At 34.5% G+C, this 27,118-nt stretch overlaps 2 protein-coding genes and 1 pseudogene across 2 annotated transcripts; 2 read left to right on the plus strand and 1 right to left on the minus strand.

Moving 5' to 3' along the window:
- The first annotated feature begins 168 nt into the window (after nucleotides 1–168).
- Nucleotides 169–13,798, plus strand: LOC121419147 (cysteine synthase 1-like). The gene is made up of 11 exons (XM_041613477.1): nucleotides 169–320; nucleotides 1,276–1,310; nucleotides 1,625–1,761; nucleotides 2,054–2,104; nucleotides 2,623–2,786; nucleotides 3,881–3,995; nucleotides 4,744–4,797; nucleotides 6,305–6,525; nucleotides 8,564–8,638; nucleotides 12,818–12,923; nucleotides 13,427–13,798. Exons 1-11 carry the CDS (start codon nucleotides 231–233, stop codon nucleotides 13,474–13,476), a joined length of 1,098 nt encoding a protein of 365 aa, XP_041469411.1. The 5' UTR covers nucleotides 169–230; the 3' UTR covers nucleotides 13,477–13,798.
- A 3,358-nt stretch (nucleotides 13,799–17,156) lies between these two features.
- Nucleotides 17,157–18,337, plus strand: LOC121419146. Its single transcript, XM_041613476.1, has one exon. It carries the CDS (start codon nucleotides 17,718–17,720, stop codon nucleotides 18,333–18,335), a length of 618 nt encoding a protein of 205 aa, XP_041469410.1. The 5' UTR covers nucleotides 17,157–17,717; the 3' UTR covers nucleotides 18,336–18,337.
- Nucleotides 18,338–20,597: 2,260 nt separating this feature from the next.
- On the minus strand, nucleotides 20,598–24,919 carry LOC121418121 (annotated as a pseudogene).
- Between the last annotated feature and the right edge of the window lie 2,199 nt (nucleotides 24,920–27,118).

Consider the following 27,118-nt stretch of genomic DNA (forward strand, 5'->3'; position numbering starts at 1 on the left):
AAAGGTTGAAATCCACGGAGCTGGTTGGCTAAGATGCACTGGCCTCTGGCTGTTACTATGGTAACTGTCGGAGAAAAATGCAGCTTGTCAGTGCTGACAACTTTGATAAACTTTAATAACTTGTACTTGGGATTGACCTTGGAATTCTTGCATGAGGTTAACAGCTGATTTATAAACCCCGCCCACTTTAGTTTTTGTGTTTCTGTCAGTATTTAATATCTGTTCTAAACATGGCATCGCCTTTGAGGAAAATCGGACAGAAAATACTGTCAACCTATTGCAAAAGAGATCAGAGCATATTACAAAGATTACTCTCAAATGTGAGTATTCGAATAAACCATTAGGAATGTGCATTTATGTGATTCTTTGTGTGCTGTTGCATGTATCGTTGATACCGAGTCGTTTATTTCAGTCCCATATACTCATATTTCTGTTTGTTGTTGATCACAGATGAATAATGAAAACGCTTCGTCATGCACAGTGCCTCGATCAAAGGTCAGGTCAGATTAGTTTTGTTGTTATCGTCTGTGGCTATGCATTTTCATTATGCTTGCCTGATGATGTGATCAATAGCTGACATGGCTGAATAATTATATCAATCTTCTTTTTTTTCAATTCAAACCTGAGCTGAGCTAACAATTTTTTTGCAATATCAAAATCATATTGGCTTGGGGGGGGGGATTTAAGAAACATTTTCATATTGTTCATTGAACTTATTTGGAGGACCTGAAGATTTATGGGAACAATAACTGTAGATTAAGTGTAAGTTATTTATTTTATCTTCTGGTGTTACTGTCACTGTCAGGAGGTGTTTCTTTTATGAACACCTAGATCTAGACGTCTATATCATAGCTCACCTTTCCGATGGCGATGATGAAAATATGTAAAGTCCTTTTTAAAATTTCAAAGACCCTTTGATCATGTTTGCCCAACATTGTGAAATATACTTCCTGAGTGAAGTGAAGACATCAAAATTTGTATCTCTTTTGAATCTTTTAAAAATATTTTCAAAAACTTCTTTTTTGGATTCATTGCTCTCGACTTTATGCACCTTGATACAAAGTGGGTACATGTTATATTTTTATTGTAATCTTGATATTCCAACCACATGATGGTCAGAGAAGGGTGGAATGAAATGGAATTTATAGTTTGACGTAACGTTCAGGCATGGGGAAGGACCTCGAGTTAATTTCCATTTTTGTAGTTATATGCTGAGTTTATTGATTTTTATATTTTACTGTAATTTCCAGATGTTTGTTTCTTCTTTATTCGCAGGATATCCGCATGGGATTTGTTGGAATGGTTGGCAAGTAAGTTTTTACTTCTGATTTATCACAAACAGTTCAAACTAAAAATAAATTAGGTCTACATATTGTATTCTATAGTTCTTTAAAGATGGTTTTGAATGAAGGAGATTATTAAACAAAATATGAACTATATCATGAACACATTTGATGGTTTTGTTTTGTTTTTCTTTTTGCTTAAAAAGGTTTCATTTTCAAGATATGATTGCTGATTACCCATTTGCCATTGAAGATGAAAAAAGAAAATTAATTCCCTATTCAATCTCCTTATCAAGTAGATATGAATCTTTAAACAAATATTTTTTTCTCATTATTTTAAGGACACCACTGATTCGATTGAATAAAGTCAGTCAGGAGACTGGATGTGATATTGTGGTGAAAGCAGAGTTTGCTAATGGCGGGGGCTCAGTAAAAGACAGGGCTGCCCTTTTTCTCATTCAACAGGGCATTGACGAAGGTAAGTGATGCATTATTCAAAACGATGTACAGTATCTAAAGTGGTATTCAGTAGATTAAGAAAGAAAGGTTTTTAAAACATTACAAATAATCACTTGGATCAGAACTTTTGTGGGATTGTTTTGTGTGTTTTATTGTGGTAAGCATTATACCTTATTTTTACTATATGGCCTATTTCTGAAAGGTCAGTATTTAAACATGTTTAAATAAAGGTGAAGAGTAAAGCAGTGGGTATATAACTTATGTTTCTTTGTCAAGTCATTTGTTTTGGGTTTTTTGCTTCATTTCTTCAGGTCGACTGAAATCTGGCGGTACAGTTGTTGAAGGAACTGCAGGAAATACAGGTAAATTTAGAATTCTATGCTACTTTTTTCCTTTCATTTTTTTAATTCAGTTATTTGAATAAATGATTAATTGATTAATGAACACTTTCTTCATTTACTGTTCTTTACTGTTACTTATTCAAAGAATTTATGTATTTATTCATTCATTATTTTATTGATATTTACATTTATCTGTTTATTAATTTAATTTTTTGTTCATATTCAATTTTCTTTAAATTTTAAGTGAAGACATTCAGATGTTTTCTATTTAATTTCTGTATAGTTTTCAGTATATGTAAATTTACCCACCTACCTTTCTACTTACTGACTTATTGATTCACTTTCTCTCTCACTCACTAACTTACTTACTGACTGACTTATTTACTTACTTACGCACTCACTAACTCACTCATTTGCTTACTTATTTACTTACTGATAGCCTAAGTTCATAATAGATTAAGATATAATGAACATATACTTTGAGCAACATACAAGTTATTCATCTATTGTATAATGATATCCTTTTAACTTTCTGTCAGGCATTGGTTTAGCCCATATATGTAATGCCATGGGTTTCAAGTGTGTGATCTATATGCCTAATAATCAGAGTCAAGAAAAGATTGACATGCTACGACTCCTTGGTGCTGAAGTCTTTCCTGTTCCTGTTGTGCCTTTTGACGATCCTGATAATTATAACCACCAGGTCAGTTGCTCTTACTAGACAATACATTCCTATGCTCTATTGTCATGAAAGCTGCTTAAAATTAAGTTAGGTTTTCAGATCATTGTTTTGGATTCTTTCCTTTTTTTTCAAATTTCAGTCCATATTATATTTGTTAATACAAGTTGTATTGGTAAATTGCAAATTCTTCTATTGCCAACTCATCTACTCATCACATGGTCTACCTTCATTTAGTCTAATGCCATTCCATCCATCACAATTTTGTCCAACAACCATTTGGTCCAACAATCATTCAGTCTAATCATCACTAATCACCAGTTCGTCTGTGATCATCTCTTCTCATAACCAGTTGGTCTAATATGTCTGTCATTTTCGTTTATTTTGCCCAAGTAACACAAATGGTATATAGGCAAAAATTGGACCAACTGGGTATAAGGTGAATTGGTGAGTGGAAGAATCGGCAACTAGACCATGTGGATGGTAGACCAAATGATAGTAGATGAGTTGGTAATTGGACAAATTGGCATTAAACCAATTGAAAGTAAACCATCGTATTGAAGTCCAAAGTTTGAGACAATTTACCTATTGTAGCAAACTCCATTTTAGTCTGCATTTTTAGTTTACCCATTTTTACAGCACAAACACTTATAGCACTCATTGTTATTAATGACCACTCAATGTCAGTTTTATCTGTTAGGTGTTAAAAGTAATGGAATTTTAAACAGAAATACCTTATTTAGTTTGTGCTTTCTGTTTTCAAATTGGAAATGTGGTCTAGGGCCTACTTTACATGCTACTGCAAATATTTGCCTCATGAGTAAAATTTGAACAAAGAGCGTCATTTCATTTTGTATTGTTTGTTTCTATCTATCTCTATGTCAATGCATCAGTTTTTTTCTCTCTCTATCTGTCTGTCTTTCTCCCAATCTCTCTCATATACATTTCCAAATGAATCTAGTTTGAATGAATGGATGTTTAAATGAATTAAAAAAAATCAAACTAATCAATCATTATGAAAACTCTTTTCCACCATTAGTCAGTCTTTCACTTTTAAACCATGAATCAAGAGGTTATCAGTGATTTTATTGGAAAAAATTTACTTTCTTCCATTCTAGGCAAGGAGACATGCTGAATCATTAGACAATGCAATTTGGACAAATCAGTTTGACAACACTGCCAATAGACAAGCACATGTAGAAACGACTGGACCAGAAATATGGGAACAGACTAGTAAGATGGTTTTTAAGCTATTATTGTTTATTTTTATGAATATAGAGAGAAAATTAGTGTGCTTTCAACTAGGTTGGTGTTTTTTTGCTACATTTAAATGAAATGACATATAAATATTATTATCATATTATATTCAGCTAGGTTGCTCTTTTTAGCTGAAGTTAAAGAAATGTCATACAAATTAAACAGTATATCATATTATTTCATTAAGTAATTAAAGATACAGCTGTACATCTTCATACAGGCAAGTCCAAAATGCATTATATGAATTAGATAACAAGTGTCTGTTTTCAATTTTTTTTGTGAGATATTGGAATCCATCTGGGTCTATATTCCAACCTTTTAAGTTTCTTCTTTTTTTTTGTATATCTAATAGTACAACCTAATTTACCTAGCCTATCATTAATTTAATAGGCATGCATTTATTGGGAATGTGAAGGCTTTAAGATGAGAAAATGCCTCCCTATCACTTAGAATGTGTAAATATTTTATACCTAGAATTGATTATGCCATGCAAAATGTTTCTGTTAATCAAGATGATAATGATAGCTGGATTGACATAGCGTGCTTTGCCAGATGATACAAAGCACAATTTTTATCACTGTACCCCTGCTTTACTTGAGCTAGCACTCATGATAACCAGAATTACCACCAATCAGTTGGAAGCTTAGAGGACTATATAAAATATTAATCATGCATTGATATTCTTATGTTAATAATGTTGCTTTGATGTTTTTTTCATTCATAGATGGAAAGGTTAATGCTATTACCTTTGGCACTGGAACAGGTGGCACTTTAGCAGGTGAGAAACTCTTATACCACTTTCATACTGACAAGCTGAAGTGGTGTAACTCCACTTTGGAGGGCAGTATGAAAATTCTAGGATTATTTTGATCTGGATTCAAACCGGAGTACTCAACCCACTTCGAGAAGAGGGTTACATAGGGAGTTAGTCCGAACCGGAAGTGCGGTAGCGCATATCTCACACACAATTTCATTCATTTCCGCATGGGAAAGATTCCTCGCGCCGCACATATGGCGCGAATTCGCTTGGAAACCACAGAAACGACTGCGGATACACCACTGAGGAGCTTGCCAATTAGAAAGGGGTGTAATGTCGGTCCGCAGCACAAGCGCATCAATTCAATCTGGAGTTACTCTGGAGTAACTCCACTTCACCTTCGGTATGAAAACCGCATTAGATAATAATATTGATAATGAGGTTTTTACTACTACTGCTGCTACTACTATTACTTATACTAATACTACAACTACTAATTCTGCTACCACTGTAGTAGTAGAACTTCTACTTCTATGTCTACTACGTCTTATAATGATGATATTGATAATAATAATCATAATTTAACTGGAAGGTGATAAATTGCCCTTTTCATGGGTTTTGATAAATGAATATTTTCTTTTCAAGGCAATCAAGTGTATCAAATTATGTGTCTGATCATATATTAAGTGTACAGGTAAAATAATTTTCAGTTTTCTGACTATATCCCCGGGGGGGCCACTTCCATTCACGAGTGGATACCATGCGCGACCATGGGGTCTCGAAAAGCACCCTTAACACGTAATTTCCATATTCTGAAAATGCACCCCTTAACAAGTATTGGGTTGTCAAACCCTACCCTTAACAAGTATTGGAAACAAAACGATAATCTTGGAAAATATTCCCTGAAATGAACCCCTAAACAAGTACGGGAATGTTTTATTGTTACGGGTCCTTCGGTCGTCGGCTTTACCTTGTTTGGTTTAGTACGACCCCACCTTCTACACCTCTCGCAAATCGGACTCTAAACACGAAGTGTTGGGGAAAAATGGACATCCTTCATAAAACATTTTAATTTTGTTTTATCATCCCCGCAAATTCGACCCTAAACACGTAATTGTCCTAGCGAAATAGATACCCTTTTTTCATTATTTTTGTGTTTTTGACACCCTTATCACGTTACGTACGTAACGTGCCCTATCGTGAAAAAGACATCCTTTTTACGCGTTTTTTGGTCGCGCATGGTATCCACTCGTCAATGTAAGTGGCCCCCCCGGGATATAGTCAGAAAACTGACTATATCACATGCCATATGAGATGGTCTGCTCGCATGTGACTTTACTAACTTAAAAACTATTATTTTACAGATTTTGCCAAAACATCAGTGATGAATTTCCCTCAGTGTTCTGCTTTTACTAAAAGCTCTCATTTAACCTCTTTGTTGTTGGTAACCAAATGATCCCTTTATTCAAACATATAATTCAGTCCTCAGTAACCATACTAACCAACTTGTTTTGTTTCTACCTTACAGGGGTAGGTATGTACATGAAGGAAAAGAGTAAGGATGTAAAGGTCGTCTTGGCAGACCCTCAAGGTAGTGTCCTCTATAATTATTTCACCCATGGTAAGATAGAAAGGTCACCAGGATCATCCATCACAGAGGGCATAGGTCAAGGTCGGGTCACAGATAACCTAAAGGGCGCTCCCATTGATCAGGCTTTGTGCATTATGGATACCGATGTTGTCAGTATGGTAAGTTGAAAACTTGATTAACTTAATAACCTTTGTCCAATAGGCCTAAAACTTCAATTTTTCATAATTCATGAGTCACAACTTTAGTCGAACATTTTCACTAGTTCAAACTGATTTGACTCAAGCTCGTCTGTCATTTCTACAAAAAAAGTTTTTATAATAAAACTTTGAGAAAACATGCGACCTTATGAGAAGTCTATTATTCCTTCAATAGTTCTTTCAGAAAAGGGTATACAAGTTTGCAAGTTTCCTTTTCCTTTTCAAAGTTGTTTTTCACTATTAAATGTATTTCATCGGACCTCTTTTAATTAATTTACAGACTTTATTTTACTTTGTGATTTGAACTTCCACACACATACATAAAGGAGAGCAAAGCCCCCAAATTTCATAGAATTTTTACAATCTTTGTTGATTTCTGCAAGTTTTTTTCTTTCAAAGCAAAGTTGCACATTTTTTTCGTAGTTCACCCACTGAACTCCTCATCAAATAGTTTAATTGGGCTATACATGCGGGAATGGTGATAAAACAACTGATTTGTAGAATCACATGCACACCAATTTAATAAAATCAAAGTGCCAATTAATTAGCGACTGTAAATATACAATCTTGTTCAAATCGATTAAAAATTGGGTGAAAGGTTAGCTGTTGTCAATCTATTCTTCAAATCAATAGCTTTTAAATTGCTTGTTTGGAATGTTTATTTATCAACACTTGAACGAAGCAAATACTACAATTGAAACAAATTGCTAATTACTACTCTTTCTATGGATGGCCTTAAATTTTAATTGTTTTATGAAATAGAGGAAAGGTTATGCTTAATCTTTACAATTTCTCCATTTTAAGTTTTAGATTACAGTTCCAGCTTATTCCGAATCCTATTAATTGCTTTGTAGCTTTGAGGACTATTTAATTGTTTTATGAAATAGAGGAAAGGTTGTGCTTAATCTTTATAGTTTCTTCATTGTAAGTTTTAGACAGTTAAAACTCATACTGAACGGTATTTCTATTAATTGCTTTGTAAAATCAAGAACTATTTAAATGTTTTATGAAATAGAGGAAAGGTTATGTTCAATTGATTTCAAAGTGGCAGGTGGCTTTATTGCAGAGTGGCAACTCTGCCTTTATAGTCGTTTGATCAAATTATAGACTAGAGGAAAGGTTATCTAGAGTTCAATGATGAAAAGTTTTCAAAGAGGTACATAAATTAATCATTTAAATGTTTTTTTCTTCTTCTAAAAAAAGAAGATTTTGTTAAATCTAATGTCTTGAATAATTCTTGTTGTAAGGAAATAGAAAGATATTTTGTCTATTTATACTGACAGCCACATTAGAAAGAATAACAAGAAGTGATTTTGCAGAAATATTTTTAATGAAAATTGATCTAGGATTTACAACTGTACTTTCAAAGTTCTTGTAAGATGTGTGTGTACCCTTGGTGGACTACCATTGTTTTCTTTATCACACTTATTTTTCAGGATTCAATAGGGAGAAGATGTCAAAGACAATCCAGTTTAAATTTCTGGCATATTATAACTATTGAACAATAAGTTCAAAGGAGCAATAGCTAGATTTGTTCTACTCTAGAAAAAGAATATTTTAGTTCTTAGTTAGATTAGCATTTCGACAATTTCTCTATGAGTATTATTGATTTTCCTCAAAATTGAACTCTACACTCTGTGGCTATTGTAGCAGGCTCCAAATGACTTAATAACGCCCAGATTGCAAAATAATTAGCCTTAGCTAAACAGATTATATATAGATTTCAAATATTTGTTCCTCATTTTGGGAGAAATATTATTTTATTGTAGGTGGTGTCTCCAAGATAAGGATAATCGAGGGTCGCTTTATTTACTAATTACAAAATAATGATGGATTTATAACTATCAATATGTAAAATGCAAATACAGAATCTATTTGTTCAGATATTTTATAATGTCTTGTTGATCCATCTCAAGGATTGTTGGTGGGATATATTGATATAGATGGAGCCGTATTGATAATCATTGTTTTCTGTTGTTTATCTGTCTTTTTAATGTAGACATTTCGTCTCTTGAAAGAAGAAGGGTTCTTTGTCGGTGCTTCATCTGGTCTTAATGTAGTAGCAGCAGTAGAGGTTAGTTCACCCCAGTTAAAAAAAAAAACAGTAGAGGGGAGCTGATTTTCTTATTACTGATCATTCAAAAGTTTTTTTTTGTATTTTGCCAAGTAGAAATATACAATGTACCTTTTTTGCAATAATTGAGGGCAATTTGGGACATATACAGGAGAATGTTGTCAATTACCCACAGGAACCCGTTTTGGGGCCTGGTTACCTAATCTCCTTGTCTTTTCCATTTTCCCCACGATTTATTTTCTTAAATCATAACAGTACCCTCTCTTAGCTTCATCACAGCTGTGCGAATTACATTAATTTTTGTTCGTCACTTGATTTAAAATGTCAATTTTCATTCCCGTTTTTGAACTTCAATCCTTTCTACAAAATTTGCTGGGCTTCTCTCTCAATTTTAGTACTTTTCATGTGTCACTCATCAGTACATAAACTGAAAATTACTTTGTGTGCTCTAGATTTTTAAAATTGTTTGTTTTCCATTTGATCTTTTGTGAAATGGAAGCAGATTATTTAGAAATAAAAGATATACCAACCTCACACTTTTTCAAGTACATGTATATTAGTGATTCCTGTGAATGTTGGGTGTCATGAGTTTTTAAGAAAAGATTTGTTGTTTCTGTTGACTATTTGTAAATAGTAAATATCTTTCATGAAATGGGAATCAAATTCAATTTTTAAAAAATAGATACATGAAACATCAAGGAAAATTTTAAAAACAATAAAAAAATCATCAAAATTTGCAGTTGTTGTGAAGACTGTAAGATATACTGAACCAGTAGCAAGGCCAAGCTTTAAGGACCTGCAAATACTGGTAACGATGTTGCTCATTTGTTGCCATGGAAATATTAGGATGTTACAGTTTACCCATGCAGTAAAACGTGACTAACAATTACTGCTAAAGTGCTAATTGATGTTTGCCAACTTTAGATGTAGCTGTTGTGTTATTGGAGAACCAGAGAATTACAATGCTTTAGAAGGATAAAGGGATTTTTCTTAAAATTTTGAATACCCAAAATTATACTGATTGAAAAAGGAGAAGTCAATTGAATTACAAATTTAATTTTGTAAATTTTGGATGTCATATGCTGTGAGTCATATTCCTTAATAAACGTGTACATGTATGTTTGATTCATTTGTATAACTGTATAAAGATACACTTTTCCCCATAATACTTGGCTTTACTATAAAGTTTCCAAAATATCATATTTTATAGATCAGTATTTATGTTTTTTCTCACCTCGTCATCTTCAATTCGTAAAGTTTAGACGATTGTTTGATTTCAACAATATATTGTTAGAGGATTTTTATGGTCTATTGTAAATCAGAAACTGAATATTATTTTAATTAGCCTTGGACTGTAATTAGTTTTCTTTTCCTCAATGAATTCATTTAATCAGTAGTTTCTATATACACATATAGATTTGGCAATTTGATTTTCATTTAGTAATTCTACTTGATTTATCTCCCTGACTATTAGAGCATCGTTTAACCTTCAAACTCTTTCTTTTCTATTCTAAACAAAATGAAGGATTTTGAGATACCAAGAGAGAAGTATTTCAAATATTTCAGGAGAATGTTACAAAAATTCTTTGCAAATCAGGTCTTTTTTTTCCAACTAGCGACCCTTGACCAAGATTAAATAGTGTGATTTGGTGATCATAAATTGTCAAAAATCAACAACAACTGGGCTTGATAAACCTTCAAATGACACATAATTACTCCATGATGAGGTTGTTGTATTTTGATTGCCTCGTAAAGGAGCATTTTATATTCCAACAATTTGTTTAAGGGGATGTGTTGTTGATAAAGCTGTAAAGCAAACATCACGTTGTGGTTGATCGGTGTGTGTGGTAGCAAGATGTTTATGGTATATAGTCACCGTGAAGAAGCAATCACTTGTGGCTTGATTAAACTTTTGATTTCAATCTATGCAGGTGTTATTTGTTTCTATTATTAGAAAACAAATAAATTCATCTCCTGCTATCTATCTTGTATTGTTTTCCCAGAAGGAAGGAGGGGTTGTATTGTTGTCTCTGAGCAACATGATTTACTTTGAAATGACTTTATAGTCATCAAAGAAATATTAGTGCAAAATTCATCTGTAAATCTTACATTTTGAAAGAAAAAGAATGCATACAAAACTCCTTGTTACATGGTAAAAACTGAGGCAGTTTCATTTGACCTACATTTACATAATTAAACTTGATAAAATGTGCTGTATTTTCTTATTGAATTGTCTAAATTCCATTCAGTGTAAATTCCTGAGAATATACCTGATTTTAAATGATTTAATGAGCTTTCTTTCCCCTGGAAATTGGTAACAATGTATTTCTTTATAAAATATTGATAATAATCAAATAGCAATACGCATTTATGACGTCCTGCTATGTCTCATATAAACCTCTGGCAAGCTTTGAGGAAGCTAAAGAAAAAACACTTGTCCATAAAATTTGAATATATTAGTAAACTCAACCATTGGCGGCGGAAGCCAAAAAATTTAGGGGGGGTTCACCTGAAATTTGGGGATGGACACAGGTACAAAATTTGACAAGCGAAAAAAAAAAGGGTAACTACTAAAAATTTAGGGAGGGACAGGGGTGGTATTCTGAGATCCATTTTATCTTAGATAAAATAAAATATTTTATCTCCGTTAAAATCACTGAGATAAAATACTCTTAAAATCTCTCCGAATTGGTATTCTGAGAACAATTTTATCTTCATTTTATCTCTGTAAGACACACCTACTTTTTAATCAATATCCAATTAGAAACGCGCTTTTATAGCTCTCTCTTGTCACTCAACCAATTGAAATCAATTCCGCCAGGAGGTGTGGCAAAGGGGACAGATTGCGTCAATTTATTGACTTCAAATACGCTTGCACTATACGCTTGCGCGTTTTTACAGAGATTTCTTTTTAACAAACAGGACAATACTCTCATCTTTTTTCGAAGTCTCTATCGCATCTTTTCGAGCATCATTTCAAAGACAATATTAGTCAAGACATATCCTATGAAATACTTTCTGATTGTACAGGAATAACGTTAAGGTGTTATTCTCAATAAATATATAATTTTTCTTCATTTTCATATCAACATTTGGGGTTAATTCACCTAGAAATATTGGTGAAATCAACGTCGCGGAGATAAAATAGCCCCTACCCTCTTTTAAGTTTATTTTATTTTTTTCATCAAAATAACTTGGGCGCAAGCACATCATCCGCGTTGCAATACCCAGATACGCGATGGATATGTCTACGCAGGCATTGTTCTGTTGCGTATCAACTAGTTATGCAAGATAAAATTTTTACGCAAGATAAAATTTAAAATTTTATCTCGGAGATAAAATGTCATCTCAGAATACCAATTTCATTTTAAGAGATAAAATAAAATATTTTAAAGATAAAATGACCTCAGAATACCGCCCCAGGTCTCCCCATCCCACCCCCCGCCCCCCCCCCCCCCCCCCGGCTTCCGCCACCTATGAACTCAACACTTCCATTTTATACCTATCTTTTTTATACTCTTCTTTCCATTTTCTTCCAGTTTCTTCATTCCCTTCTTTTCATCTTCTCCCCCCCCCCCACCATGATATTTCACTATCACAAACAAGAAAAAGCCATGTGGGTTTTTTAATTAGACTTCAACATCATCATACACATTGACTATGAGCTTCGTTGCAACTAAATTGTGTTCAGTACTCTCAGTTGTAATAATTAAGGTGGCTATTTTACATGGCCTACATTGGACTGAAGAGGGCAGCATATGTGTAACTGTATCAGGGTCTTTGCTTAGGAGGGAAGGCCTATGGTCAACTGCTTCGTGTTGAGCACAATTGCTGCACCCCTTACAGGCCATAAAATGTGTTTTGCCTTCAAATTAATCTTGGAAGTAGTTGAAGAAGTAGTAAGAGGAGTAATCAAGAGAAGTACAGAAGTAGTTGGATTAGGAGACGTAATTTTATTAGAAAAAACAACAGCCACTACAGTAACTACTGTTTTGTTTATGAATTTATTTGATGTAATTCATGTGCAGATCTATGTTAATTCATTAAAAGATTTGTAGGCATACATAATTTTTTTCAGTTTCAAAATGTAATTAAAAATCATTTATTGACATGATTTTACAAACTAATTTTACACTATGATCTATTATAATTAAAAAAAAATTATTAATCTGTATTTAGGTTGCTAAGCAACTCGGACCTGGGCATGTGGTAGCTTCCTGCCTGTGTGACACAGGTCAACGATACTATGCAAGGCTCTTCAACAGAACTTGGCTCAAAGAAAAAGGTAATTCAGGCACAAGTCCAATCCACACACACTCCAACGTTAATCCTTATTAGGTGGAAAGAAGTGAAATTGGATAAAACAATGCATTTTTTTCAAAGTATTTTTTTCCAAGTTAGGACAATTTATACAGTTAAGGTACTTCTGTCCCTAAAGATGAAATAATTTTGTGCTCAATTTTTTGTTCTCTTTTAAATAGTTATTTTTTGTATTTTTAGTGCAAAAGAGAGATAATTGATCATAGCCTCAGTTTTTTTTTTTTCAGCATTATTCAGAATTTGGAAAGACTTATTAACTAGGGAAAAAGTAATAAAAGTGATAATATTTTTTCCAATCGAAATGACAAGAAATCAGTAATCTCACAATATTTGTTATAATCATCTCTTCATCTTAAAATTCCCTTGTAGTTTTTATTAAACTTTCTTTTCATTTGTTTTCAAGTGTAAATTGATTTATTGTTTTCTATTGATGATAGAAGATTGTTGTTCTCTTTTTTAATGTTTTAGGATTATTTGACTGTGTACCAGAAGAATGTCACGGCTTCCTCCATTCATGATGACCTCTAGGAATGACCTCACATTATCATTCTCTCAAGACACTAGGTGTGCTTCACAGCAAGTCATATTCTCAAGTGAAATTAATTGTCTCTTTGGCCCATATTCTGATGTCGGGTTTGATTTAAACTCTGGTTTTAAGTTGTGGTTTGATTATGGAAAGCCAGTTGTTCATAAATTTCTAACAGTGGAGGTTTAATGTATCAGCTCATTTGACTCCCAAAACATAAATTTCTAATAGTGGAGGTTTAATGTATCAGCTCATTTGACTCCCAAAACATTATTAAGTGCCTGGGAAGGATAAGTATGACAGTTGTCTTCACCATTAAAGAATTAGTAAAGAGCACTGTAAACATAAGAAGCATTCACTCACACGGTAACAAAACTTTGAAACGTTTGGCTTCCCATAATTTAAGCACAGAGTTAGACCGTGGTCTAAGTTAAACTGACTTCAGAATATGGGCGCCAATGTATATAATGCATATAATACTATAATAAGAATAACATCAGGCAGTCATCCCATAATCTATTCTTCAAATTAAACACAACATTATCCATTAATTGAATATATAGAAGACAAAACATCTTCATGATCTTAATCACATTAAAGGGATGGTCCAGGCTAGAAATATTTATCTCAATTAATGGAGTAAAATTCACAGAGCAAAATGCTGAAAATTTCATCAAAATCGGATAACAAAGTTATTGAATTTCAAAGTTTATTTATATTTTGTGAAAACAGTTCAGTGCACATCGTCATGAATATTCATAAGGTTGACTGATGATGTCACATCCCCACTTTCCTGTTTCTTATGTTATTACATGAAATCATACATGTTTCATTTTTTTATATAGGTGTAAATGATGTGTCTCCATTATGATGAAATAAGTTGCAGCAATAAATAACTAATGCACTTAATCAGTTGTCAATCCAATTGTTGTAGTACTTGGTAGAAAAATTTTGAATAAAGCTTATTTCATATAATGAAATACAAAAGAACAAGTGGGATATGACATAATCAGCCCACCTAATGAATATTCATAAAGACATTATGTCTAGAACTGTTTCCCCGGAATAATGCAAATCTTTAAAATTCAATAACTTTGTTATTTGTTATCTGATTTTGATCAAATTTTCAGCATTTTGCTCTGTGAATTTTACTCTATTTATTGTGATATAAATATCTCAAGCCTGGACCATCCCTTTAATAGCTAAATATGAAATATCAGAGGTTGTAGGTTTGGTAGAATCCTTGGGAATACTTTGGGAATACTTGGGAAAACCTTTTTATTCCCTGCCATTTTTCCCCCAAATTCAATATTAGAGTTTACAGTCAAACTACCATCTCAAATTTTGCCAATATGTTTGGTGAGAGTAATGATCTGATGTGGAAAGGATATTCAGAATGGATAGAATTATGCCATGGAAATTAGGCCATGGTTAAGTTTTCAGAAATTAGATGTACTAAAAACTGTTCTAAATGATACAACTCAGATAATCTTTCTGGTCGATGAAATCTCTTGATTTATGTATTCCATTGTTTCTCATCAGAGTATTCTGTTCTTATGGTTTTTTTTATTATATTTCAACTCATTATGTTTTCCAAGTCCTAGTTAACTCTATGTTGGCATCACTGCATTCAATCAATCGGATATTATTAGTAATGTAGAACAATTAATCTTTTATTGAGGGTTGATATTTGATTATATTGTTTCCTTTGAAAAAATAGATAATTCTTTGGTGTCCAGTATGTTTTCAGAAGAAGGTATGCTAACCTTGGAAAGGGTTGTTTCCACAGGAAGAATAAATTTATAGTTTTATACTTTAGTTTAATGGAACATGACAAGTCACCAGTATCCATTAAAAATAATGGTTATGGGTTATATGATGATTATTATAGTTTTGACAATTGTATTTCATTTCAATTTAATGTTTGGAAAGGATATATTCAGGAAACATGTTGAATTGTTATTAATATTAGCAGTGGTAGTAATAGTAGTTGTAGAAGCAGTAGATTAAAAGTATCATTATTACTGTAATATTATCATCATTCTTATTATTGTGATGATTCTCACGGATACATATTTTGAATTATGGAAGAACATGTTTTTACATTATTCCTGGTTTTTTTTTCCTTTTCTTTTAAAGAGCATGGCATTGCCAAACCACATGAGTTCTTTTTGATATGTCATCTTTATATAAATTCATAAACCCTACTTTAGGAATATAATGAATTGATTTACATTGATTTGGATTCTTTGGATTCAGCAAGAGAATTTTGTCTGCTTCCAGAGAGGTTCATTAAGAAAATGATATGATAGCATTGGTGATAGTATAAAGCATGAGCTATTATCATACCCCCCCAAAAATGTTTTCATTATTTTAAACTGATTCCATAGTTTTCCATTCGTTTATCATTATTTTTTACAGTGAGTCTTCTTCATGAAATATTGATAATGATTGGAATTTATCGATTTGGCGTGACTAATCTGAAATGAATATATTTTTAATATAATAATGATTGTTTTGATATATCTAATAAAATTAGATCACATATTTTTAAATTAGATTAATGTGATAATAGTGTTTTTATTGCTTTGTTAAAAATAAAATGTAAATTAATTTAGTGCTTAGTATAATCAGTATGACGATGATCAACATAATTGAACATGTGAAATTGTGCAGAGCGAAATCAATAACAAAGTCCAATTTTTTTTGAATTATTTTTGGAACATTGTTGTGAGATGACGTAATGAAATGGCTCTCGGGGAATTCCCCCGTCGCAGAGCTGTTTTCGTCCTGGGGATTTCCCTGAATCGTATGCATGATGCATCAGGCTAGTTTTTTACCGTGGGTAGGAAATTTTCATTCCCTCTTCGCTCTCTTTCTCTCCCTCCCTCCCCCTTTCATCCCATCTCCATTATTTCCTCTCCTGCCTTTTTCCTTCCATTCTCGATCCTGTAGCTATGGTCCCTCGATTTATTTACCCCCCCCCCTCCATCGACAAGCGTGTCTTATTTGAACAAAGTTTCATGATACTATAGCCCCATTTGATAGTGTGATTTTTTAAAGTCGGCATATTAGGTATATTTTTGTCCTACACCATGTCATTTTTTTTTACTCCATGTAGGTTACATGCACATTTGGTATCTGAGAAAATGTGAGTTGTACCTATTAAAGGGGAAGTTCATCCTGAAGAAAACTTTGTTGTAAAAATAGCAGAAAAAATAGTAAAAAATATTGGTGAAGGATTGAGGAAAATCCGTTAAAGAGTGAGAAAGTTATTAGAGTTCAAAATTTTGGATTTGTGACGTCATAAACGAGCAGCTGCCCCATGTGTTATGTAATATAAAATGTATGAATTTCAAATTTTGTATGGTTCCTTATGACTTAATTTTGTTTTCTTTTCATGAACGGGTGTGAAATGATTTGTCTATTGATATACAAAAGTTACAGAGAAAAACATTTTCAATTTTCTGAGAAAATGACATTTCATAGATTTTTTACCATTCGCTATGTAGGAATGCTGCTCGCATGTGACGTCACAAATCAAATAATTGAAATTCTAATAACTTTTTAATTATTTGATGAATTTTTCTCAAACCTTCGGTAATATTTTTTATTATTTTTTCTGCTATTTTTACAATAAACTTTTTGTCAGGGTGAACTTCCCCTTTAAAACTCGTAACTTAATAATTCAACCTTTTTTCAAGTTAGATAAATCAATCTTAGCAATTATTTTTACATTAACGTCATCAATGTTTACCCATCATAACCATGGTAACAGTCGCGACAGTGGCCCTGCAATGATTAAATGCTCTTTTGATGCGACACACGGTGTTGCGCAATGACCGTAAACATGGTAAATGAACTCGTGTGTCTATCGACATAGATGATGGGGATTCCCCAGACATGATGTTTATAAACATTTTTTTTTCTGTATCGTGATAAGTCGAGGAGCCGTGCTGGTTTAGTGTGGAACCAATATCATTCGGTGCATACATGACCATTATTACGGTGAAAACTATTTATGGTTTAGAAGACCAGGATTGTTCAAAGTGATATTTTCAACTTATTATTCTTGGACAATGTTATCGTGACATTAAATTTCAGATCCTTGATCAATTAGTGATTGCTTCTTTCTTTAGCTAAAACCCCCTGAACCTGAAGCTATAAATTGCATTGTCGATAATATCGAACAGGACTACTTCTTCAACATTTCTGAGAGAAAATCCAGAAAAAATGGAATTTTGTCGAGAATTCAGAATGCATTCGGTCGAGGAATATTTCAAGCGTCTGTATTTAACTTTCAGAGATGAATTCAGCATGCGATCCCGTGGTCGCAAGCAATTTGCTGCTTTCTCTTTGGACATGGCTGGACTTGACAGTGAAAAGCCTATCTACCGAGGTCATCCATTCGGAGGTGGTGGATTCCTCAGTTGGGATTTTGCCGTCACTACAAGCTGCAGAGAGGCAAATGGCACCATTGAGCACGCTGAACAACGAGTCCTCTGTCATCTCATATCGAATCTCCAAGATCTGGTACACCTGAATGACCACGCCCAACATTCGCTGTACCTCTTCACCTACTTCTCCCCATGTAATGATTGCATCATCTTCATTGATCAGCTCCTGAATGGATTGAAGACGACTCTGCCGAAGCTGCAGATATATCTTGGATACATCGAGATGTACGTGGATGCACAAGACCGAAGATTAACGAGTTCAGCCGAACGGTCAATGGAAAATCTCAAAACCGTGTATGCCCTGGAGCGACAGTTTCCGAAGTTTCATGTAATGGAGATCCCGAAAGTGATGAATCAGTCAAGTTCTTACCCGAAGCTTTACATCGAGTCATGAGACTGGATATAAAAAGAAAATGCACGAATTCGTTGAATTAGATTGCTGCTACATTATCATGATTGCTGACTCCTTTTTTTTCAGTCTATAGTCGCAATATCCCCGCGACTCTACTATTCCACTGATGTAAAAACTGACGCTCTACTCGGGATGGAGGTGTTCCTACCACAGTGTCACACCTTTGTTGAAGTTCAAAGCTCAAGTAGCCAAAATTTAGATTAATGGAACTTTTATATACTTTGACTCATTACAAAGGAGGAAACATTGTAATATCATCAGGTTCCGGGGATGGAAAATTGAGCCTGAAATATGATGACCCGCAAACTTACCTCTTCGGATGATTGTCGTAACTTAGTATGCTGAGAGTAGCATATTCTATCTTCGCTTATTTTCTTAAATTTATTAGTAAAACAAGAATTTCATAATCAATATGCTGATGAGATGTATCTGTTTCATTGACCGAGACACGCCCGACTATCGGACTTTTCGGGGTTTTTTTGTGAAAATCTACTTATATCTACCAGTATATCATTACTCTGACCTATGCACTTTTGCATGAAAAATAAAGGCCTTCATATTAATTTATCTGTTGAAATTTGATTTTCTGCAAATATGCTTATGCATCTCATTTCACCGAATTCATTATTGCATATACACATATCATGTATTGAAGTCAATTAGATGCATAACTAGTATATTTTATATTTGGTAGCATTGAAAATCACTAATGATAATTTCAATTCCCTATAGCTCTCTGACTTTTGAATTTATGTTAATATAATGTAATGGAGAGTGTGCAAGTTTGGGGTATAATTTGAGAATGGAATTTATAGATTCCCATAAAAGGATTTAGATTGAATTGAAAAGTATTACACAAGTCTTATGCTCTACATATATGTAATTTTATGCTATGTTCACCTCACTTTTCTATTGCTATGATTTTTCAGGTATTTTTTTAAATTAATGTATTTGATATACTTTTGTACCTGTATGCTGCGAAATTATATACTGTTTGTCCACTTGAATTATAAGTTTTTTTCGTTTAAGAAGCATACCTAAAATATATATTCTACTCTTTTTATTGTATTCAGTGGATATAGCATTATTAATTGATGTGTAACTAAAACTTGATCCCTATTTGCAAAGATACCATGGAAATCGATATTTACTTTGAATTATTATGAACAAATTATTGAAAGTAGGCCTAACAGTCTGTAATAATGGGTGCCTTCGATAAATATTGAAAGTAATGATTCTTTATTATCACCAAGAAGCGCTGTCATAATGTAACTTTTGAGTAGACTATCTCATCTAGTGCACTAAAACTGGAAAGTGCAGTGCATCTGCAGGGATTCATGGAAGTCATGTGCTGATTTCTGAAATAGAATGGTCCGTATTCTGAATTTGAGTTTCATTCAAACTCTGGTCTATATGGTCTGGTTTATCTATGGAAAGCCAACTGTGAAAAAAATCAAGAAAAGTACAAATTAGATTTATCAGCTGTTAATGTCTTACTCTGTTTGTTTTCAACTGTCAGCATGGGAATAATAACTAAATCAGTTTTCTTCGCCACTATATATAGCATGATGATAGTGGAGGTAGTGGAAGAACAGAGTAATTATATTAATGACTCTGAAATTGGCAATCATTTCGATTATTTTATCTATTCAACATATTTGCAATTCATTTTGTTTAGTTCAACTGATGCCATCTTGTTATTTATCTATTGTGTTTTTTAATAATCGGAAAATAAACAAACAGTGAAAATCAATCGTACGATGTAAGCATTTTTTTAATATATATTTTCAGCATACCATGTAATTATTTTAGCAGAATAAGACCAAACCCGATTTCATAACATGGGCCAGTTGAATTTAGCATCCTCAAGGGTTCGGCAGTTCGGAAAACACAGGATCATCACGGGTATGACGAGGGGCACAATGGTTTCTTTCAAAGGGGTTGGTTTAAAGTGTGGAACGCCTCGTCTCTGATACCATCCTCTTACTGTTATCATCGTCGTCGTCTCCATCCAGTGAACAGGCTTGCAGGAAGAGAAAACCCATTGCATCGGGTTTTTAAAATTTCAAGTTCAAAATTCAAAGAAGATGAACAGAAGATTCGTCCAATAATTGATTTAATCAAATGAAAAGATAGATCACCATAAACCTGGTAAACATTACTACTCCTAGATATTCATTATCATTGCAACTGCAGTATATTATTTCATATAAATAAAAAATTATCTAACAGTAAGAACAGGAAAATGATTCTGAACTATTTTTTTTCACAGCAATGTGAAACTACAAAACTATAAAGTACGACTGAAAAATGGCAAGAGAAAAATCAGTCATTAATTGTAACCTTAAGGCTTATCTATCCCATTGTAATCCTTTAGGTTTTTCGGTTCCAAAAGATTTGAGCTCTTAAATTATGATACACAACAATCTTAAAAAAATGTCTGCAAATTGTGTCACAATGGCCTATTAACCGCTAAAGGTATAGAATAATAAGTCTAGGGAGCGGATGAAAAATATTACTTTTATACATTATACAGCAGAGCATGTAATATTTATGGCTGTCCTCTTGAAATATAAATGCGTGCACTGACGACATTTAGGGTCCCACAACACTGATTTTAGCAAAAGTCCAAAAAGTTACTCAATTGCTTTGAAGATACATGCCTATATCATTTTTCAAAGAATTAACTCTCAAGGTGCTTTTGTTTATGAAAGGTGCGACATAACGTGAGTAAAGTTGCACATTGCCCTGCATCATACATAATAGTAATAAAAATAGCAATCTTGAAAATGTACATCATTTGACTTATGTTTCTTCGAGGGTAGCTATCGGCATGATTGGCAAGCCTGAGCCGAGTATCAGTTATTTCCGATTAGTAATCATTCTTTGAGACGAACGGTTTCATCACTTTTTGTATCCCTTCGGTGAAGGGTGTGGTCTGTCCAATACCCAAAGAGACCAGCTTTGATCCATCCATGGAGCAATCCTTGGGGCGTGGCGTTTCACCCGCTGGTTGGACTGGGTTAGCTCTAAGGTGACTATGAGGAAGGTTGAAGGCATTGGCTATTGTGATTATCATTGTGTATTTTGTCATGAAGTCAGCTCCGCACCAATGGAACACACCACGGACCGACTCAGGATCCTAAACGCGCAGAGATGAATAATCTTTATTTTACCACTCTCTACTCAGGTGTATCCGGGTAGATGTCTACATGAAGGAAGAAAACCTTGAATACCCTCAGCGTCCATGTGTCTAGTTACGCTTATAATAGGCAAATTTTAAGCGTCGTTATATAACCAAGTTTGGTAGGTTATGTTATTTGCGTTATGGAAATGTCCACTATACTATAAGTATATGTTTTGTTTACAAGATGAATACTTAACTCGAACACATACGATAAAGAATATAGGCACATAGAATGCTCTATCAGGTAAAACAATATTGGAATTGGCCCATATCCATGGTAACTGTAGGGGGTGCCGGTCTGTTATTTTTTCATTTTATTTACTTTTTTGTCTTGCCTGAAATAAGTTCGGCAGAGACCTAGTAATCACTTTTCCTGTTGGTCCGTTAGGCTGTTCGAAATGTTAATGTTTTTGTTCCACTAATTGCTCTCATGTCTTTATTTCTTCATCAATTTTGATCAAACTTACTTTAAATGATCTTTGGGTATTATCACGTGTGTGTTGTTGAGAAAGGTAGGGTCAAAGGTCACATATAGGGGTCACGAGGTCAAGTTTGTTCAAATTGCTCTCATTTCTTTATTTCTGCCTCAGTTATGTTCCCACTTGGTACAAATGACCATTGGGTAATACCACACGTGTGTTCATGAGAATGATGAGGTCAAAGGTCATCTAGAGGTCAAATGTCATCTAGGGGTCAATAGGTCAAGTTTTTATTCAAAGTGCTGTCATTTTTTAAAATTTCTGCCTCACTTGTGTACAAATCTTTGGGTAATACCACGTGTGTTCATGAGGATGATGGGGTCATAGGTCATCTAGGTGTTTAAAGGTCGAATGATATGAGGTCATGTCTATGGTTTTTTCAAGACTTTGTTAAACTTGCTCTTATTCATATCTGCATCAATTGTTTTTCACTGTTTATACTCGGTACAGATGATAAACACCACACGTGTGTTCATGAGTATGATAAGGTCAAAAGCCATCTAGGGGTCAAAAGATCACATTGCATTAAATGAATGACCAATAAAATAAAGTTATCATCATCATCATTGTCGGGCATCGTCGTCGTCGTTAAAGTCACTTTTATAATCATTAACAATGATGATGATCATCAACATAACTGATCTTTTCGTTATCATCATCATCATCAACAACACATCGCGCCACTTAAACTACCATCATGATTTTAATTTCTGTTGATACAGGGCCCCTTGGTCGAGCAGTTCTTGTAACTGAAAGGGCTACCCTGTTAAAATAAAACGAAAAATAAAATAAACAAATAAATCATGTGGCATGACCATCTTCGTCATCACACATTCTTACCGTCGTTCTCCTCTCACACATTTGTCTGCAGACCACAGCGATATCATCAACATTGGTTGGACATCGGATGCAACAATCATCCACCAAGTCAACGTTGTCTTGGTTCATCAAGGTATTGAGAAGGGTAGTGACAGCACTCTCTTCTATCGTCTCGATCTGGCCGTACAATATGGGTACTCGTAAGACAGCACAATCTATGGTAGTAAAGAATGGACACAAAAAACAAAATACTTGGCTTTTCAAACTATACTTTCAACGATAAACCATTATCTCACTATTTCAGGTTTCATTTGGATTACTATATTGTCCAAGTTCAGTGTTGACGAGCTGATGTTCATTACTGCAAGGACTGAAATTATGCCACAGCTATATAGAGCAACAATTGCAAAAATGTTTGTGCTGAATATGACGTTAGTGTTGGACCATCCAGCAAGGCGAAAGTTCTGACTACACTGGGGATTCATTCTGGCGCAACATGCATGTTATCATGTTAAAACCCACAGTAAGGCAATTTTATATACACGGCTATTATTTCTCTAACATACATGTTACAGCTAAACTAGAAAGGAGGAAAGAAAACAGAATCGAAAATATTTTTTTAGAAGGTGCGATTTTATGTTACCCTCATTATTCAATTGAGAAAAAAGCTTGTAGCCATGGTAACTTTAAGGTTTGCTTTCGTATTGAATATTATTTAATAAACGGCTCACTTGGGTTATGTGTTTGCGAGATTTTCTCTCCTTCTAGTTTTTGTCGTCCATATATATTGACTGGATTGGTACGGTCTGAAGGTTTATATGGGGGTTTGGTGCCGTCAAATACATAGTACTGATGAAGATCAAGAAAGCACCAATCTCGGCTGAAAACAAATTAATTGATAAGAAAACAACTTAAAATCACGGTAGAGTTACAACAATATCAACCAATAGGAGGGGGTGGTAGAAGAGTAGGATGAACAAGAGGAGGAACAGGAGTGAATGAACTGATGAAGAAAAAGAAGAAGAGGGGGGTATGGAGAAGAAAGAGGAAGAGACAGATGAATGTCAGAAGAAGGGAAAAACAAGACCAGGGGGAAAAGATATATGAAGGTAGACAAGTAAGACTAGAAGAGAGAAAATGGAGAGAAGAGGTGGAGACATTGTGAAAGATTGTGAAGAATGGTTAGAAAAAATATTATGCTTGTCCTTATCATCCATGATTTGCAAAAGTTTCCGGGGGATACAATTCAACCTTACCGCTAATTGTGGCTATTATTTCTGTTGCACTGCAGTTGATTGTCCTGGCAGCCTATTCATCCCTCTCGACTATATCAGATCTTCTTTGTGCAGCAGCATGGATCACAGCATCAGGCTGCAATAACATGATAATTTTGAATTAATTCACAATACATATTTGTTTCTCAATTCATCAAGTAAAAGTTCAGTAGACCTACAATATAAGTACATCAGCTCTTTGTTTTTATTTTGTTGTAAATAGTTTGAATGATTGGCTGAGCCATGAAGCCTGAATTGTAAACATCTGGTTTCATTTAAATGCAAATAGATTGTTGACTATTACATATATACCAGCATATAAAGTAAACGTGCAGAATTGAAGTGATGAATTTGTTGAAAAAATATAGTAAATTATGTAAAAAGCCTAGTTTAATTGTGAAAGACTATATAAAAGAAGACCTTCGTAACTTATGAATTACATGATTTTTTAAAGTTTTGTTCATCCAACAGATGATAATGATGATAACTGTTTTGAATTTTGTTGAGGGAAAAAGGAACCAAAAGTAGTGAAATTCCATATTTGTTTTTTCTTAAAAGACAAAATAACATTTTGGTTGATAACTTTGATGAAATTGACAAGTAATCGATAAGTTAAGGTGTCCTACTCACCTGGAATTCTTGCATGATCTTTCTCACCCCATCTTCGTCTCTGATGTCAACCTTTCGGAGTGTCCCCTTTGGACGAGAGAAAGCCAAGCCCAGGACATCAAACGAGGTATCCCCCTCAAACTCACTCATAAGAGCACGACCCAACAAACCAGATGCACCGGTAATTAAGATCTTCATGGCTAAAATTTTATCAATAATCGATATGTATTACCAAGACCTCTTGCGTGATGTATTTCGGACTTCAAACAAAAAAGTTGGTTGGCGTGGCAATTGCTGGCTAGAGTAATCATTTAAACTCCGTTGGCTTTGGTAACTACTGTTACGAAATTTATATAAGGGGATTGGCAATTAATAAATCACCATAGTGTAGGCTCGCACAGATCTCACTGAGTTCACAAGTGTTAGTTTTCCTTCCCTCTCACAGTCTCTGTATAAAAGTTCTCACTTCAATTCTTTCAATTCTCTCAGAACGTAAATCAACTATCCGTACATCTATTCTCTCACAAGTGGGGAACAGCAAAGTGAAACAATCGGAGCTGACTTTTAGGTTAGACTGTCCGTTTATTATAATAACGCGTTCGAGGAATAAAACACAATCCAACTATACAATCGATTGAAATGGACTACAAGACATGCCCCGAGAATCTCTCCCCAAATAATGCGAATTACCACCCCTTTTATAGAGAGCTAAATCGAGCAAAGCGTCCTTGAACTAGTTTCTATCCCTCTCCCAAGAACAACATTCGTCCTTGGCCTAGATGGGCTGAACGCGACTGAGAGTCCGTCCTTGATGTTGCATAACACAAGGACAGACTCTGTTTACGAGCTCGAGACCCTGGACTTGTGGAAAACAGAATTGTCCTTGGCGTGAGGTCAGGCGAGGTCGCACGCGACAGAGATCTGTCATCGCTGGGCGAGGCCGCACGCGACTGAGAGACTATCCTCGCCGTTACGTAAGCGAAGGACAGTCGCTCTTGACCAGCGAGGCCCAGGTAATAAATAATGTCTGACCTCAGCTGGGAATGTTAGAAGGACGCTCAGTCATGGGCAGAACGAGATGTAGACTATGGAAGCAGGAGACCGTCAAAAAACACGGATATACGTCGTGTCGTAATTCAATTTACTACACGACGTAAATAATTACGTAGTGTAGCAATTCGAATTACCACACGACGTAAATAATTACGTAGTGTAGTAATTCGAATTACTACACGACGTAATTCCGAATTACTGCCCAACGATTTAATGTTATGACGTTAAATGAATTAGTGTCGCTACATCAAATAATTAAGGTCGTGTAGTAATTCGAATTACTACACTACGTAAATAATTACGTAGTGTACTAATTCCAATTACTACACTACCTAAATAATTACGTCGTGTAGTAAATAATTACTACACGACGTAATTCCGAATTACTGCTCAACGATTTAACGTCATGACGTTAAATGAATTAGTGTAGTGACGTTAAATCAACCAATGAGACCGTTCGTTATATGAGCGCAATGCGAAGAGCTGAGACTACAGAGTATTGTACAGGAACGTACCGGCAGGAAGTTAGTTGGATGTTCGACATTTGATATTCAAACTGTGAAGTTGGTTTGATATTCAGGTTCGATATTCAAACTCCTGTGAAGCTTGACCAATATTCGAGTCCGTCATTGCCACGGACCCGATCCGCATAGTACTGCCCCCCCCAAAAAAAAAATGTTCTACAACTGAGAACAATAGGAAATGATAAAAGGAAAGAAAGGAACGAAGGATGAAAGATACGTTATTTTATGCATACCATGTCAAAATCAATCTCAAAGTTAAAGGTGTGTTTTTTTCTCGCTGGCTCGAGACTTATTACGAAGCAAATTTTTGCTGCATGCGCCATTGTGTGCCCCCTCTTTTTGTTCTTATCACGCATTGAGCTTCGCCCTATAATGCTCGGGGCACAATCATAAAACATCCTGTTCATACAATGATATGACCCCTCCGTTCTCCCTTCTCTTTCTCTCCCGTTCCCCTTCCTTTTCTTTCCAATCTCCCCCTTTCGCTTCTTTCTCTCCTATTATGTATTCTCTCTTTCCTTGTTTTTTTTTTACTCTATCCACTGGCGGCACCAAGAGATTAGTCAGGAACGTGGTTCCCGATGCTTGAAATATTCCGTTTTGTTAATTTTAGCCCCCCGTTAATGTGCATGCGCCGGGTAACCGAGTCAAGTTCTACAAGTTAGGGTAGGTGGTTACCCCGGATAGGCCGTCGGGATATTCCTGGGGGCCCCTTGGAAAAAAAAATAAACAACATGCGATAAATAGACCTTTATTCCTTTAATTTTGTTAATTTCGGCCCCCTAAATGTGCATGCACCGGGTCAAACTAGTGTTTATAT

The sequence above is a fragment of the Lytechinus variegatus genome, chromosome 7 (genome assembly GCF_018143015.1).
Source record: "Lytechinus variegatus isolate NC3 chromosome 7, Lvar_3.0, whole genome shotgun sequence".
NCBI classification, from domain to species: Eukaryota; Metazoa; Echinodermata; class Echinoidea; order Temnopleuroida; family Toxopneustidae; genus Lytechinus; species Lytechinus variegatus.

Coding starts and splice junctions, on each gene's coding strand:
- LOC121419147 (XM_041613477.1), top strand. CDS start 231: ATGGCATCGCCTTTGAGGAAAATCGGACAGAAAATACTGTCAACCTAT. Junction 321..1,275: donor TACAAAGATTACTCTCAAAT/GTGAGTATTCGA, acceptor CTTTATTCGCAG/GATATCCGCATGGGATTTGT. Junction 1,311..1,624: donor TTTGTTGGAATGGTTGGCAA/GTAAGTTTTTAC, acceptor CATTATTTTAAG/GACACCACTGATTCGATTGA.
- LOC121419146 (XM_041613476.1), top strand. CDS start 17,718: ATGGAATTTTGTCGAGAATTCAGAATGCATTCGGTCGAGGAATATTTC.